At 55.1% G+C, this 13063-nt stretch overlaps 6 protein-coding genes and 2 non-coding genes across 8 annotated transcripts; 4 read left to right on the top strand and 4 right to left on the bottom strand.

Moving 5' to 3' along the window:
• Positions 1 to 434: 434 nt before the first annotated feature.
• On the bottom strand, positions 435 to 1500 carry BO72DRAFT_483139 (uncharacterized protein). Its single transcript, XM_040947776.1, has 3 exons — positions 1072 to 1500; positions 954 to 1016; positions 435 to 898 (listed from the first exon to the last, which is right to left on the bottom strand). The coding sequence occupies exons 1-3, from the start codon at positions 1232 to 1234 to the stop codon at positions 567 to 569; spliced, it is 558 nt and encodes a 185-aa protein (XP_040805485.1). The 5' UTR covers positions 1235 to 1500; the 3' UTR covers positions 435 to 566.
• Positions 1501 to 2731: 1231 nt separating this feature from the next.
• Positions 2732 to 2803, top strand: BO72DRAFT_t44. The gene has a single exon. It is a non-coding gene; the product is annotated as a tRNA-Arg (tRNA).
• A 792-nt stretch (positions 2804 to 3595) lies between these two features.
• Positions 3596 to 3711, bottom strand: BO72DRAFT_t36. Its single transcript has one exon. It is a non-coding gene; the product is annotated as a tRNA-Leu (tRNA).
• Positions 3712 to 4133: 422 nt separating this feature from the next.
• BO72DRAFT_524413 (uncharacterized protein) lies at positions 4134 to 4777 on the top strand (the record flags this gene model as incomplete). Its single annotated transcript, XM_040949870.1, has 2 exons — positions 4134 to 4704; positions 4762 to 4777. Exons 1-2 carry the CDS (start codon positions 4328 to 4330, stop codon positions 4775 to 4777), a joined length of 393 nt encoding a protein of 130 aa, XP_040805484.1. The 5' UTR covers positions 4134 to 4327.
• Positions 4778 to 5818: 1041 nt separating this feature from the next.
• BO72DRAFT_483137 (isopenicillin N synthase family dioxygenase) lies at positions 5819 to 7400 on the bottom strand. The gene is made up of 3 exons (XM_040947775.1): positions 6926 to 7400; positions 6198 to 6859; positions 5819 to 6139 (listed from the first exon to the last, which is right to left on the bottom strand). The coding sequence occupies exons 1-3, from the start codon at positions 7302 to 7304 to the stop codon at positions 6089 to 6091; spliced, it is 1092 nt and encodes a 363-aa protein (XP_040805483.1). The 5' UTR covers positions 7305 to 7400; the 3' UTR covers positions 5819 to 6088.
• A 176-nt stretch (positions 7401 to 7576) lies between these two features.
• Positions 7577 to 9741, top strand: BO72DRAFT_474635 (nucleobase cation symporter-1 family protein; the record flags this gene model as incomplete). Its single annotated transcript, XM_040947280.1, has 6 exons — positions 7577 to 8248; positions 8297 to 8401; positions 8452 to 8827; positions 8875 to 9017; positions 9067 to 9137; positions 9206 to 9741. The coding sequence occupies exons 1-6, from the start codon at positions 7809 to 7811 to the stop codon at positions 9739 to 9741; spliced, it is 1671 nt and encodes a 556-aa protein (XP_040805482.1). The 5' UTR covers positions 7577 to 7808.
• Positions 9742 to 10130: 389 nt separating this feature from the next.
• Positions 10131 to 11296, bottom strand: BO72DRAFT_524410 (oxidoreductase). Its single transcript, XM_040949869.1, has 3 exons — positions 10722 to 11296; positions 10406 to 10614; positions 10131 to 10328 (listed from the first exon to the last, which is right to left on the bottom strand). The coding sequence occupies exons 1-3, from the start codon at positions 11173 to 11175 to the stop codon at positions 10239 to 10241; spliced, it is 753 nt and encodes a 250-aa protein (XP_040805481.1). The 5' UTR covers positions 11176 to 11296; the 3' UTR covers positions 10131 to 10238.
• A 212-nt stretch (positions 11297 to 11508) lies between these two features.
• On the top strand, positions 11509 to 12783 carry BO72DRAFT_420998 (NmrA/HSCARG family protein). Its single transcript, XM_040942748.1, has 3 exons — positions 11509 to 11865; positions 11931 to 12342; positions 12396 to 12783. Exons 1-3 carry the CDS (start codon positions 11692 to 11694, stop codon positions 12725 to 12727), a joined length of 918 nt encoding a protein of 305 aa, XP_040805480.1. The 5' UTR covers positions 11509 to 11691; the 3' UTR covers positions 12728 to 12783.
• Positions 12784 to 13063: the final 280 nt, after the last annotated feature.

The raw sequence follows: 13063 nt of genomic DNA, 5'->3' as shown, positions 1-13063 counted from the left end.
GAACGGGGTCTAGAATTCTGCGGTGCCAGCACTTCCTGCGCTGTGGTTCGGGCGAGTGGGCCGGGAGGCTACCGTGGATCGCGAGCTTGGAACTATATCCAGGGACGAGCTGGTAGCGGCTATGATCCCAATATCTGGGATTCGAGATTTGGTGTCTGCTGGTCGGCAGTTGTATTTCTATATCTTTTTCATGGTGTCAAGGACCTACACACTTAGTTCAGGACGGGGATAAGTCCAACCCTACAGTGTGTGCTGGTTCGGAGAATGAAGTCCGTGTACTGTATCCTGCTGGCTTGTGTAGGGACGCCCTACTAGGGACTACTGGGAGCTTGGGTATGCTGCCACACTACACCCATCGCAGGGAGGTGATTGGTCACAAGTTTAGCGATGAAGTCATCGAATCAGCTATGTTACCCATACACAGATAGCAGCATAAATATCATTCATTGACAATGAGCGACCGGCAAATTGCGTATTAGAGCCGACTGCAAAGCACATAGATACTCTCACAAGAGCACCAACCAGTACCATTGTCCCCGCACCAATCCCCAAGATCATTCCCCAACTCAGCTCGCCTTGTCCATAACACTGGGGATCGAGTACCCACTGGGGTACAGGTTCGAGTAATCGAAGTAGAACTGATAGATACCCGAGACGTTGGTCTCCTTGAGGCGGAAGCTATCGGTCAGGACGCCGGAGTCCTCCTCCCACATCAGCCACGAGCCGTAGAAGATAAAGTTGTCGGTCGCCGCGTCGGAGGGGGTGTCGTAGCCGTTGCCTGTGAAGCCGACCTCGGTGATCTCGTTCGCGGTCGGGCGGATGTAGAAGAGGGTGTCCGCGTCGAGGGTGACGCCGTCGGTGGTGGCGGTGGTGGTTATTTCGGTGTCGGCGATTTCGACTGCGGGGGGTTAGTCACACTTAAAAGGAGGGGCAGAAAAGCAGGGGGGAAATACAGGTGACATCGGTGGTAACGGAGCCGTAGGGCCAGGCGCTGGAGTCGCCGGCGTAGGCGAGACCTGGAGGTTTAACTATCAGCTTGGGCCTTTATGCCTGGGGCTGGAGTGTATGTACCATCGGAGTAGAAGAGCTTCATGGCTGAGCTGGTGACGCCCCAGGCGTAGAGGCTGAAGGCACCGCTGGGGTTGCGCTTCTCGAGGCTAGCTTCAGCCTCGGCGGCAGGCATGGCCAGCGCTGCAGTGGCCAGGGCCAAGGTGGAGGCAAGAGTGAACTTCATGGTGCAAGTGGTGGTGGAGGAGGGCTATTGCGATGCTTGGGAAAGAATAGATCATCGATAGAGGGACGACGTTTTTATCTATGGATTGCTCGCATGGCTCGGAGTTAGCTTAAGCAACAGAGTCAGGTAGATACAATAGCCCGAGCAAAGCCTCGCAGAAGATTGGAGTCTACTACTGATCCTTCGGTGGTCTCGAACCATACAGCAAGAGCCTGCAGAAGCGTGCCGACCCACAGAGGAAGTACATGCCCCGGCTAAGGCCGCCGGAGTCCTGGCTGTGTCCACTCTCAGGGCCTTTTTCTGCTGAGGAATGTTGGGAACTCTCTGCAGGTACCAAATCAGAGGCTCAGCCGAGTGAATAGCCCGATCGAGCCTGGCGACATACGTATGCTTCGTGACGCCCAAGCTTTATCTGGGATAGTGCTAAAGACGGCCGTGCTTGGCGGGCGCTCCACTCGCAGGTGCCCTGCCCCTCGTCACGACTCAAGTCCCCCCAGCACAAGTCCATCACGAGCGGATCAGCGTCTTCAGGTAAGGTAAAGAAGGTGAAGCTGAACTACTGGAGGTGGCAGCCGTCTATGTGCCTTCAGATTTCACACGGAGTCATCTCAAGCTATGCAGTGAGTTGAGCATGCAAGAAGTGTGGGGTGCAGCGAGACCACCTTGAGCCGCAGCACGAACGCACGAGGCTCCAGGATTTGCGCTATGGAGATGCTAAATCAAACGTAGCTTTAGGGTGAAAAATGTGTCATGCTGAGGTGATCATTCTTCAGATTTCCAGGGCAGGGGTTCCGTGATTAAGAAGGATACAGCAACCCTGGCTTCGATAGGGCAGGCTTGAGCGCCCTAGCTCAAGGCCAAATGTGTGACAATGGCCATGAGGTCCAGGCTTTAGAGCAGCACAACACCAGTCGTTTTGGGAAGTGATCGGCGACATGAGGTCTTGACTCGTTGTACATGGTATCACACAAAACTAGTGCGGGTACAAATATCATATGAGGGAATTCGATAAGGATGGGTGAACCTATGGAGTACCTTGTAGTTCTCCATAATATAGCAAGAGCACTAGTTCGGTGAAGGATGCTGTGGCATTTATTTCATTGCCGCTTAGTAAGTCCATTCATCATCAGCAAAATGACTACTAACTTTTCCACGAGCTATCCACTTGAAATCCTGTTGAGTCGACAGCCTAGGGTAGTGTCCTCGATCCTTCGCCGGAAGCCTCGAAAAGGTTTACCCCTGCTCCCTATGCGTAAACGCCTTCGATCCGGGGCTGGCAATTCACTGTGTACTGAGCGAGCGAGACTGGTAATTCTTATGACAAGCATACAGGAAACTACCTCATTGCTGTGGAATATTGATCAATGGGGAGGCTGTCGGAGCGGAGTTCATACCAACCATTTCCGGTGCACAGGAATGACCTGATCGCTCACATGCATAGTGCTGATCATGATGTCTGCCTCATAAATACTGGCAGCCCACTATCTTTCAACAGCTGGCCTGCTGGCCCAATGGTAAGGCGCTTGACTACGAATCAAGAGATTGCAGGTTCGAGCCCTGCGTAGGTCAATGTTTTTGTTCATTCTCCTTCACAATCCATGTGAAGGAGGACTTTTTAGATTCTCTCCCATAGGCGTCACCTTTGATGCCAATTGAACGGTCTGGCAAAAGCTAACCTGGCAGTGTATGTCTTGGTCTTGGCTAAAGGCTAGGTAGCAATTGCATTGTCAGCTGCAGGTTTGCTGCACGTGTGCGGGTCCGACAGTTCAAGACACCTGAGATGATCATCGGGCGGGCCTCGGAGACTGCTGCAAGATTGACAGTAGTTTATTATGTTCGAAAGACTGGACCATGGCATCAGACTCGGGGTAGAATTTGGGAAGGGTTATGTAGTCTGCTTTGTCGTATGGGTGGTTTGCTTTCAAGAAAGTAGGAGGGGTTTGTCGCTAGTCAACAAGGCTGCTATATATTTTCGGAACCTTGTTTGCTAAGACTTCCTTCCAGATGGTTGGACATCAGGTCAAAGGTCGGTACAGTGCATATTCACTATCACATAAAAAGTCCAGCCAACTAGAAAAGCGAAGCATGTCATTTATCCTCGCTGTAGCTTCAAAGGTGAGATTGAGCCACGTGGTTAAACTTCATGCGACCGTGTAATTGCTGCGGTCGCGCCAAAGGACCCAGCAGCGAACAACACACCGACATCAAGTACAGATAGTATGGTATGAAACTAGGCTATCACTTCGGCTACCGTTTCATAAAGCATTCTAAATTTCAGACCAGGATTAGAATTGCCGACATGTGCGACAGTACAAACAAAAAGACAGACGCAAGACAATATTGGAATGAAGCAAAAAGTTATGACAAGAGTGGGATTCGAACCCACGCCACTTGCGTGACTAGGAATACTGCTCATATGAGCGTATGTGTGATCAGATACCTGACCCTAGCGCCTTAGACCGCTCGGCCATCTTGCCTTGATTGAGTAATGGGACCACACAATATTTATATGATGCCATCTGTCTATAGACGGCAATCCGCACATCACAACTTGTCACCAGGCCAGGAATCATAAACACTACAGATGGTATTATCATGGTTCAGCTGCTGTTTACCGCATGACTATGTATATACATCTAGAATTAGAGTAAAGACTTAACTGTATTTCCAGCAACATAAATTGTCTACCCGCGCGTTTGAGATATATCTCCGCTTCTCAATTAATCACCACTCCTGCAGTTGCGTCTGGAGTGAAAAGCCGTCACGTAGGATCTATGCGGGCGCCCGCTAACTAGACGAAGAAAATTCTCCGTGATATGTTCCATCAATCCTTACACGCCAATCACGGCCGACCGTCCAGATTGAAATATGCCGGCAAACGAATGCCAAACTCTTTATACCAAGAACCTCTTTGTACACTTCATCTCCCCAGAGCGCCAATCGCGGACACTATTTAGATCCTCTCCCCACCTCCAGAAGCTACAGAAACACCATCCCCACACCAACCACTTTGCCATCACCATAGTCAAGCTCGACCGAAACCATAGCGAAGTTTGACCCACCCCCAATCCCCCCACAACACGTCCATTCAAAATGTGCATCCAAGTCTACCGCTGCCACGTCGGCTGCTTGCACTTCTACCGCGCCGGATGGTTGTCGTGCGACAAGGCCAAAGCCCGCCCGAACAAGGAGCTCTGCCTGCCCGCATCCGGCAACAAGCGGGACCTCCCGGGCACGTTCAACCGGATCCTCGACCCCGACGAGCCTATATTCTGCGAGATGTGTATCATCGCCATGAATGAGGGCCGTCACCAGCCGTTGGATCAGTTCGCCCGGTTACGAGCGGCTCTCGAGGGGGCCGAAGAGCGGGATGATGCCACCCAGGAAGATGCCCCCCAGGAGGATTGCCCCCAGGAAGATGCCCCCCAGGAGGATTGCCCCCAGGAAGATGCCGCCAGGCTGAACGAAGGGTAGCCCCCCATCTGGTTGATCCAAGACCACTGGCTCTTACTGACCTTGGGGAGCAGTGTGGGTGTTTTCTAGATTATGGAATTTTATTTCCCAGTCTGAGGACTGGCTTCTGATTATCTATTTGTCCTTTCAAGTTTCCATTATAACTTCGAGTTTAAATCATAGTTTGTGTAAGACGCAATGTAGCCCAGATCCTCCCAATGCAAAATCTCCTTGTACTGTACGCGTGTGCCTACCGCGACGGATCCGCCGACCGCAACTCCGACTGGCAAGGAATAGCCCTAACAATTAAACTTCTATAACAACTTGCCAAAATGCCTCGACGACCAGAATCACCCGTCCACTTTTTCCATTTTTGAATCAATGCACAGTATCTACAAAACTCCGTCTGGCCTCCCTTCTTCCCATCTTCACACAGCCCGAAAGGGACAGCATCTCCCGCTCTGTATTCTCCCGAATAGGGCCCTGAGGCAGTCCTTGATTGCAAAATACGCGCGTTTCACATTGACGAAGCAGACTGTCTCTAAAGAGAACTTACTTCTTTCCGGTCGACGGAGACATAATACCACCCGGTCGCAACAGACATGAACGCATAGATCACCAGACTGACCGAGCAGGGGTACAGTGCGAATAGCACACAGTCTAATATCGCTGAAGAGAAGAATTATGCTGTGCGCTTTCCCACTCGAGATGTGACATGAAGAATTGTAGGACATATCTCCATAGAGCATCACTTCCCAGGGCCATCGTAATAACCAGAGACAGCGCAGTCACCCTAGAAGACCACAGAACAACCCCCGCCAGACATGATTCTCCGGGGCGCCACAACCACTTAATATCCACTTGTGTAGTGTATCGCACATCCGCTGCCTTGCTGGCACACAACCACCACAGGCGTTCCTGAATTGGTATCTCGCCAACTAATGCAAGCTTATCGACCAATCGGAAGAATCGCGCTTGGCGTGTGTCCCTGAGCGTGCCACATGGATTGCCAGCTGGCGCATTCGTATCTCCCTTATCTGCGATCTCTCGGATGTCGCCGATGATTTCCGTTTGCATGGGTAAGTTTGTTGTCTGGGGGGAGATATACAGTGGGGTTGGTTTTAGATTATCCTCGATTTTGATTGCGTCTAATCAGTACGGTCAGAGTACAGTATACTATGTATGGCTCGCGATCGTAGATAGGCATGAAGCACTGAGCTGGCGCCTACCAGATAGTATGGACTATAGCACCCGGAAAGTAGGTAACATACTCCCAGCTCAGCGCAGAAGACATGCCACGAAAACCCCTTACTACAACAGATGAAACGTGTAGATCAAGTCGCACCTCCTAGCTTTTACCTGCAACCGTCTTCACTAACCCAGCCCCCCCGAACCCCAAAATCAAGGCCGCACAAGCAACCCCTGCGCCAGCGCCAACCGATCGCGATGCCACTACATCACTTAGCCACACCCTCTTCACATAATAAACACGGGAGAAGCTTGCACTCACCTGCCCACACGAGATCGGCTCGTAGAGCGGCGGATGCGCCGCGTCGACGCACGAAGGCACGACGCGGCACACGGCCTCGGGGTTGAACCCCAGAAAGAAGGGCATGGAGTAGCGCGAGGCGGCCTGGCGGTTGTAGACGCGGTGGACGGTGGAGCGGAAGCGGTTGTTGGACAGGCGCTGCAGGAAGTCGCCGATGTTGACGACCAAGGTGCCGGGGATGGGGCGGGCGTCCAGCCACTCGTCCTGCGCGGAGAGCACCTGCAGCCCGCCGGACATGTCCTGCCACAGCAGGGTGACGCATTGGATGTCGGTGTGCGAGCCGATCCCGACCTCGGGGGTTGCGTCGTCGGTGGCGGGGGCGTCCGGGGTGCCCGGGTAATGCACGTACAGACCGTCTGCGCCGGGGTGGGTGACGAGCTCGTCGAAGTAACTGTCCGGGAGGTGGAGGGCCAGCGCGAAGAGGCGGATCATCTTGCGGGCCAGGGTCAGTCGGGCTTGGTAGAAGGCAGTCGTGGTCTCGCGGAAGCCTGGCAGGTGGGCGGTGCCGGCCCAGAGGGCGCGGTCCTGGTCGTCGTCGTTGTCGTCGTCCGCGGGTAGGGTTGCGGGGTTGGCTTGTGGGTCGCGGCGGGGGTTGTAGCGGAGGGAGAAGGTCTCCTTGCGGTCTGGGGGTGGATCAGTGTAGGTTCAGAGTCAGCTGGTTGGTGATCTCGGGGAAGGGTTGAGCTTACCCCTTGATTCGGTCTTGTTGATCTGCGTGCTGCCGACGCCATGAAACCCGTCCATCAGTCTCATTTTGGCGGAGGCGACTTTCAGTTTGTCTTCTTCCGACTGCTGGAAGAATGCTTGTGCCTGGGCGAGGGCCTCCTGGATCAGCTCTTCGGGAATGCCGTGGTTCTTGATGTAGAAGAACCCGGTGTTTTCTGCAGCAGCACGCACTTTGGCAGCGAGCTGCTGGCGTTCCTGTGCATCACCGTCGATAGGGTTGAGGTCGATCACGGGGATCTCATCCTTGGTGGGGAGGCGGGGAGGCGCCGTCGACACGCGGCGGTACTCTGGCCCATTCAAGGTCAGCAGCTCGACATGGGTGTATTCACATTCGGTCGTCATGGTGAGACTACAGTGAATTAAGCTCGGACCAGCCTCGGCTTGGTAGGTGAATCTTGTCTGTTAGGTGGTACTCGAGTTAGCTGATTTGCCACGCTGAGGTCTGCATGCATGTGCTGGTGGTAGGTATGTTCTGTATTTATCCGGTTCGAGGACTCGCGCGGGGAACCCCGCCCCGCCAAGCCACCACTCCGCAAGGCTGCGAGATTAATTATCGCTGGTTCTCGGTCGTCCAAGAAACGCCATCCGACCTTGGCGGCTGATAAGCTGATTACGTCTGGACTAGCAGATAAGCCGGAAGTGTTGGTCGATTCAGTGAAGTCGGTCGCGTGGGCCACTTATCACCGTTGCACCTAGCTAGTAGGGTGCCATCCCTGTCTCTTATCTACGGTCGTATTACGGAGACCATCCCTGTCCAACCCCTGGCCAGAGAGTGGCTACTGACTGGTATTTAACCCCTCTCGCGGTCGCAAGGGTGAGCACAACCAGACCAGAAACGACAACAAGATGTCGGTACTTGCGACCCTGCACCGGCGCCTGCTGGTGAAAAGCGTCGATCAGGATGGGAACGAGCGACTCGTGGAGACCCTCGACAATGACTCCATCCGACCCACCCGCGCCAAAGACCGGACATGGACGCAGTTCACCTACGTGATGTTCTGGTTCTCGGCGGTGGCCAACGTCAGCAACCTCTACGCGGCCTCCACGGGCATGACCATGGGGTTGACCATGTGGGAGAGTATCGCGTGCAGCTTCGGCGGGCAGTTCATGGCGGGATGCCTCATGGCGATCAACGGCCGCGCCGGGGCCATGTATCGCATCCCGTATCCGGTGCTCTGTCGCTCGAGTTTTGGCGTCTGGGGCGCGCTGTGGCCGACCTTGAATCGGGCGGTCATGTCCATCGTGTGGAACGGGGTGAATATGACGCAGGGTGCGCAGTGTCTCTAGTGAGTGTGTCGGGGTTGTCCTTGCATGATGTTTGCTGATGCACGCAGTGTGTTTCTCCACGCAATCTTCCCCTCGATCGCGCACATTCCCGACACAATGGGCCCGAAGTCGGCTCTGACCTCTGCGCAGATGATCTGCTTTGTGGTGTATTGGTATGTTACTTTCCTCGAGAGATAGATAAACGACCCACTAACCTGCAAAGGCTGATCAACTGCGCCTTCCTGGTTGTACCGGTTCCGAAGATGAAGATGCTGGTCTACATCAAAGTGGTCGTGTATTATGCCGGCGCGTTAGCGATGCTGGCGTGGGTGGTTTCCCTGGCAGGTGGATCGCCCGCGGCACTTCGTGCGTCCTCGTCCGTGCACGGACAGGAGAAAAGCTGGCTGATCTGTAAGTTTCTGTGGCTGGGCCTGGCCAGCTGCGGGACTTTCATCTCGAACGCAGCGGATCTGCAGCGATACGCACGTAAACCCAGCGATGTGATACTGGGGCAGATCATCAGCTTCCCGGTCTCGGGGCTGCTCGTGGCCGTCATCGGTAATGTGATTGCAGGGTCGAGCGAGAGCATATTCGGCGAGGTGGGTGCTTCTCCTCCGTCAACCTGTATTAATGCTGACTATTGCAGCTCATCTGGAACCCGCTGACCTTCCTGGACAAACTCATGGACGGCGACCGCTACACCCACGGCAACCGCACCGCCTGCGCCTTCATCTCGCTGTGCTTCATCTACTCGACCGTCTTCTCCGCCATCTTCGAGAACTCGATCCCGTATGCCTTCTCCTGACCTACCCATTCCACCCCCACTGACCCCCCACAGAGCAGGCAACGACATCGCCGCCCTATGGCCGCGCTACATCACCGTGAAACGCGGCTTCTTCATCTGCGCCAGTAAGCCCTACCCCTCTCTAGCACCCACCCCCACAGCCCCGCACCAAACTAATGTCCGGGTGACACAGTCCTCTCCTTCGCAATCTGCCCCTGGTACCTCCTCGCCACGGCCTCAATCTTCATTACCTTCCTCTCCTCCTACCAGATCTTCCTGTCCGCGATCGCCGGAATCCTGATCTGCGATTACTACCTCATCCGCCGGGGCCATCTGCATGTCCCCGCGTTGTACACGGCCGACCCGGCGGGCATTTACTACTATCTGTACGGGATCAACCCGCGCGGCTTCGGGGCGTATCTCATCGCCGTGGCGCCGAACTTCTACGGGTTCCTGTCGCAAATGGGCGTGCGGGCGACGCTGGGCATCGAGCGGTTCTACTTCGTAGCGTACCCGGTCGGATTGTTGGTGGCGTTTGCGGTGTTTGCGGGGTTGTGTGGAATGTGGTGGCCGCGGGGGGTGGATCGCGGGCGGAAGGGGTGGTTGGAGCCGCGCGATTATTGGGATGAGTTTGATGAGGTGGCGGTGCAGCAGGGGGTTGGGGTGGGGGTTGGAGATGTTGAAGTGGTGAGGGAGGTTGCGGGCGGGGATAAGGGGGAGAAGATTTAGGTCTCTGTGGGGTGGCTATGGGAGGGGGAGGGTTTACGGGGCTTAGGCAGCGTGGGGAGGTATTCTGATTGATCTATTATGATTAATCTATGATTTTATGAGCTTGAAGGTGTACTGGCTGTAGTCTGCGTATATTGTATCTCTGGTAAGCGAGGTCGGCCGTGGCGTAACTCTGTTGTGAGTACTCGGGTTGGGAGAGACTCGAGCAGCAGCAATGGACTGCCACCTTGTGCCGGTTTGTGGTACTGAATCTGCGCGAAGATTTTGAGAGAGTAGAGTCTCTCTTGTAGCCAACAGTGTCATCTATGAATTACATACTTCGAGGTTGATTTAACACGCAGTTGACGGTTGCATAGACTATCATCAGTGCAAGTAGCGCTGAGGGCAATGCAGGGTCGTATTGAACCATATTTCTGTAAATAAGCATATTCTATGTTTCTTGCTTATTACCGGTACTTCATCTTACAACTCCTACAAACCACTCCCAAGGTATCCCCTCACCACGTCTCACAATAAGGCCGAAGATCCAGTTCATGAGTGAACGAAGACCTGGGCTGGCTATGCAGGAACCAATACGTCTCCGCAATCTAATCCCAATCAGCATTGCAATCAACGCCCCGGGTCTAGGTTGTAACTATGGCGGAAACCACAGCAATGCACTCACCCAATCAGGATCAATCTTCGCATCCGGCTTATCCGTCATATACCCCCTGGTCTGCTCCGTCGCGATGATCCCATCGACGATCGCATGCGCCACATGGACGCCCCGGGGCCCGAACTCCCGGGCCAGCGACTGGGCCAGCGCGCGCACGGCGAACTTGCTCATGGCGAAGGAGCCCAGCCCGGACCCTCCCTTCACAGATGCCGTTGCACCTGTACAGCAGCCTATCATTAGCATCATTCCCCATACCTTATGGTATCTGCACGCCCAAATTCCCCGAATTGCAATTGCGACCGCCAAGGTACGTGAGAAGACATACCCGTAAAAATCAGCGTCGGCGCCGGGGGTGTCTCCCCGACAGCGCGCAGCAAGAACGGCAAGACCGCCTGGGAGAAATTCGACGCGCCGCGAGCGGTCGCCTCCAGACTGGCCAGAAACTCGGCGCCCGAGTCGAGGAACGGCGCGCGGGAGAACTTGCTGGCGACGTTGAAGATGGCCGCGGCCACGGTGACGGGGCAGTCGGCGCCGCCGAATGCGCCCTCGATCTGCTGCATCGTGGCCTCCATCGTCCCGGGCTGGGTCACGTCCGCCGGGATGCCGAGGGCGGTGCCCCCGGACTGGTTGATGGCCTGGACCAGCGGGTCGAGGCTGGATTGGCGGCGCGCGAGGAGGACGACCGGGTAGGTCTGGGCGAAGCGGCGGGCGATGGAGGCGCCGGTGCCGGGTCCGGCGCCGGCGATGATGGCGATGGGTTTGGTGAGTTTGGTGGTCATTTTTCTTTTTCTTGGGTGAGTTTCTCGAGGGTTCTAGGTGTAGGTAGGTGATTGGATTGATTATGTGTGTTGAGGGGAAGCAGCGGATTCAATTCCAGAGGAGTTATTCCGGTATGTAAGCATCAGTCATGACGTATCGAATCAGTGTGGGCGTGTGTGTCTGACTAAATTCCTCGGGCTTGATCTCAAATCCGCCGCGCCGTGATTATTAAGGAAAAGTGCTGCAGCCACTCCATGCGGGCTTACGGCGATACGAGCGATTACATGAGCTCGGTCCCCCGAGAGTACGAGCTGACTCAGGCAATAACTTAGCTAACTAACTACCCCGCGAGGGGAAGGCATGCCAAGGAGGGAACTGTCCCTTGGGGCGTGACGTTTCAAAGAGTATAAATGGCCAGTCTGGGCCAGCTTGACCAGGGAAGCAATTAGCACAACTAACAGTTTCTCTTCGCTACCATACTAGTACCTTCCCGCCAATCTATCAACCAATTCCTCTCCCCACCTGATCCTACCGCCATGTCTCAAATCCTCACCGTCTTTGGAGCCACAGGCAACCAAGGCGGCTCGGTCATCAAATCCGTCCTCGCCGATCCCGCCCTGTCCAAGCAGTGGACGATCCGGGCCGTCACCCGCGACCCCACCAAGCCAGGAGCCCAGGCCCTCGCCGCCCAGGGCGTTGAGCTGGTCACCGTAAGTCCACCCTAGTTACTCTACACTTCATGTCCATCATCACTAACCTCCCCCCCTCTCAACAGGGCGACATGTCCTCCACAGAGGCAGCCCTCCCCGCCGTCACCGGCGCCCACACCGTGTTCCTGGTGACCAACTTCTGGGAGACGATGAGCCGGACCACCGAGGTGGCGCAGGGCAAAGCGGTGGCGGACGCTTCCAAGCGCGCGGGGGTGCAGCACCTGATCTTCTCCTCGCTGCGGGACGTGACGCAGATCAGCGACGGCCGCCTGGCCCACGTCAGCCACTTCGACGGCAAGGCCGAGATCGAGCAGTACATCCGCGACAGCGGCGTGCCGGCCTCGTTCGTGCTGGCGGGCCTGTACATGACCAACTTCTTCCAGATGCTGAACAAGCAGGGCGACACCTATACGCTGGCCTGGCCGGTGGATATGACCCAAGCGCAGGTGCCGTTGTTCGATCCGGCGGAGGATACAGGTATGATTCTTCCAGTGGATGAGGGATGAGGGACGAAGGCTGATGGGGAATAGGCAAATTCGTGAAGGCGGCGATCAAGCACTTCCCGTCCGCCGTGGGCCAACGCATCCTGGCGGCGGATGACTACTACTCGCCCCAGAGGATTGTGGATGAGTTCCACGAGGTCACCGGGTATAAGGTCCAGACGGCCCGGATCCCGGAGGAGGTGTTTAAGTCGTTCTTGCCGGCGCCGATCGCGCAGGAGATGCTGGAGAATATTCTGCTGCTGGAGGATCCCGGGTACTACGCTGGGGAGTCACTCGCGCCCTCGCGGGAGCTGTTGGATGAGAGTGACAAGCCTACTTCGTGGAAGGAGTTTGTGGCGCGCCACAAGGAGAAGTTCTAAGCTAAGAGGGGTTGGTTATATGGTTATATCTCAAAGTAGTTATATAGTGACTTAACTGGATAATATTGAGGGCTGATTTTCTGATTTTGCGTAACATTGTCTTCGGATTGATTTGTTATGGAATGATTATTCAATCAAAATGGGCATAAGAGAACTTATCACGCGATTGATTTATCGCATCAGAAGAGGGTAACTAGTGACCAGGGCTTGAAAGGGAAAAGGAGCCGGGGGTGGGTTCTGCACGGAATTAGGTAGGCAGTAGGTATTGCCCTAGGGGGGGTAGCTACTGCCCCTCATCATCCTGCGCTTCCACATGACGATCTCCTTCCATGCCAT

This window comes from Aspergillus fijiensis (assembly GCF_003184825.1).
Source record: "Aspergillus fijiensis CBS 313.89 unplaced genomic scaffold BO72scaffold_5, whole genome shotgun sequence".
In the NCBI taxonomy this organism is placed as follows: domain Eukaryota; kingdom Fungi; phylum Ascomycota; class Eurotiomycetes; order Eurotiales; family Aspergillaceae; genus Aspergillus; species Aspergillus fijiensis.
Note: the sequence above shows the minus strand (reverse complement) of the source record. Positions and strands in the feature narration are given on the sequence as shown.

Coding starts and splice junctions, on each gene's coding strand:
- BO72DRAFT_483139 (XM_040947776.1), bottom strand. CDS start 1,234: ATGAAGTTCACTCTTGCCTCCACCTTGGCCCTGGCCACTGCAGCGCTG. Junction 1,017..1,071: donor GAAGCTCTTCTACTCCGATG/GTACATACACTC, acceptor TTAAACCTCCAG/GTCTCGCCTACGCCGGCGAC. Junction 899..953: donor CGTTACCACCGATGTCACCT/GTATTTCCCCCC, acceptor AACCCCCCGCAG/TCGAAATCGCCGACACCGAA.
- BO72DRAFT_483137 (XM_040947775.1), bottom strand. CDS start 7,304: ATGACGACCGAATGTGAATACACCCATGTCGAGCTGCTGACCTTGAAT. Junction 6,860..6,925: donor CAACAAGACCGAATCAAGGG/GTAAGCTCAACC, acceptor ATCCACCCCCAG/ACCGCAAGGAGACCTTCTCC. Junction 6,140..6,197: donor AGCCGATCTCGTGTGGGCAG/GTGAGTGCAAGC, acceptor TAAGTGATGTAG/TGGCATCGCGATCGGTTGGC.
- BO72DRAFT_524410 (XM_040949869.1), bottom strand. CDS start 11,175: ATGACCACCAAACTCACCAAACCCATCGCCATCATCGCCGGCGCCGGA. Junction 10,615..10,721: donor GCCGACGCTGATTTTTACGG/GTATGTCTTCTC, acceptor GCTGCTGTACAG/GTGCAACGGCATCTGTGAAG. Junction 10,329..10,405: donor CGAAGATTGATCCTGATTGG/GTGAGTGCATTG, acceptor GATTGGGATTAG/ATTGCGGAGACGTATTGGTT.
- BO72DRAFT_420998 (XM_040942748.1), top strand. CDS start 11,692: ATGTCTCAAATCCTCACCGTCTTTGGAGCCACAGGCAACCAAGGCGGC. Junction 11,866..11,930: donor AGGGCGTTGAGCTGGTCACC/GTAAGTCCACCC, acceptor CCCTCTCAACAG/GGCGACATGTCCTCCACAGA. Junction 12,343..12,395: donor CGATCCGGCGGAGGATACAG/GTATGATTCTTC, acceptor GATGGGGAATAG/GCAAATTCGTGAAGGCGGCG.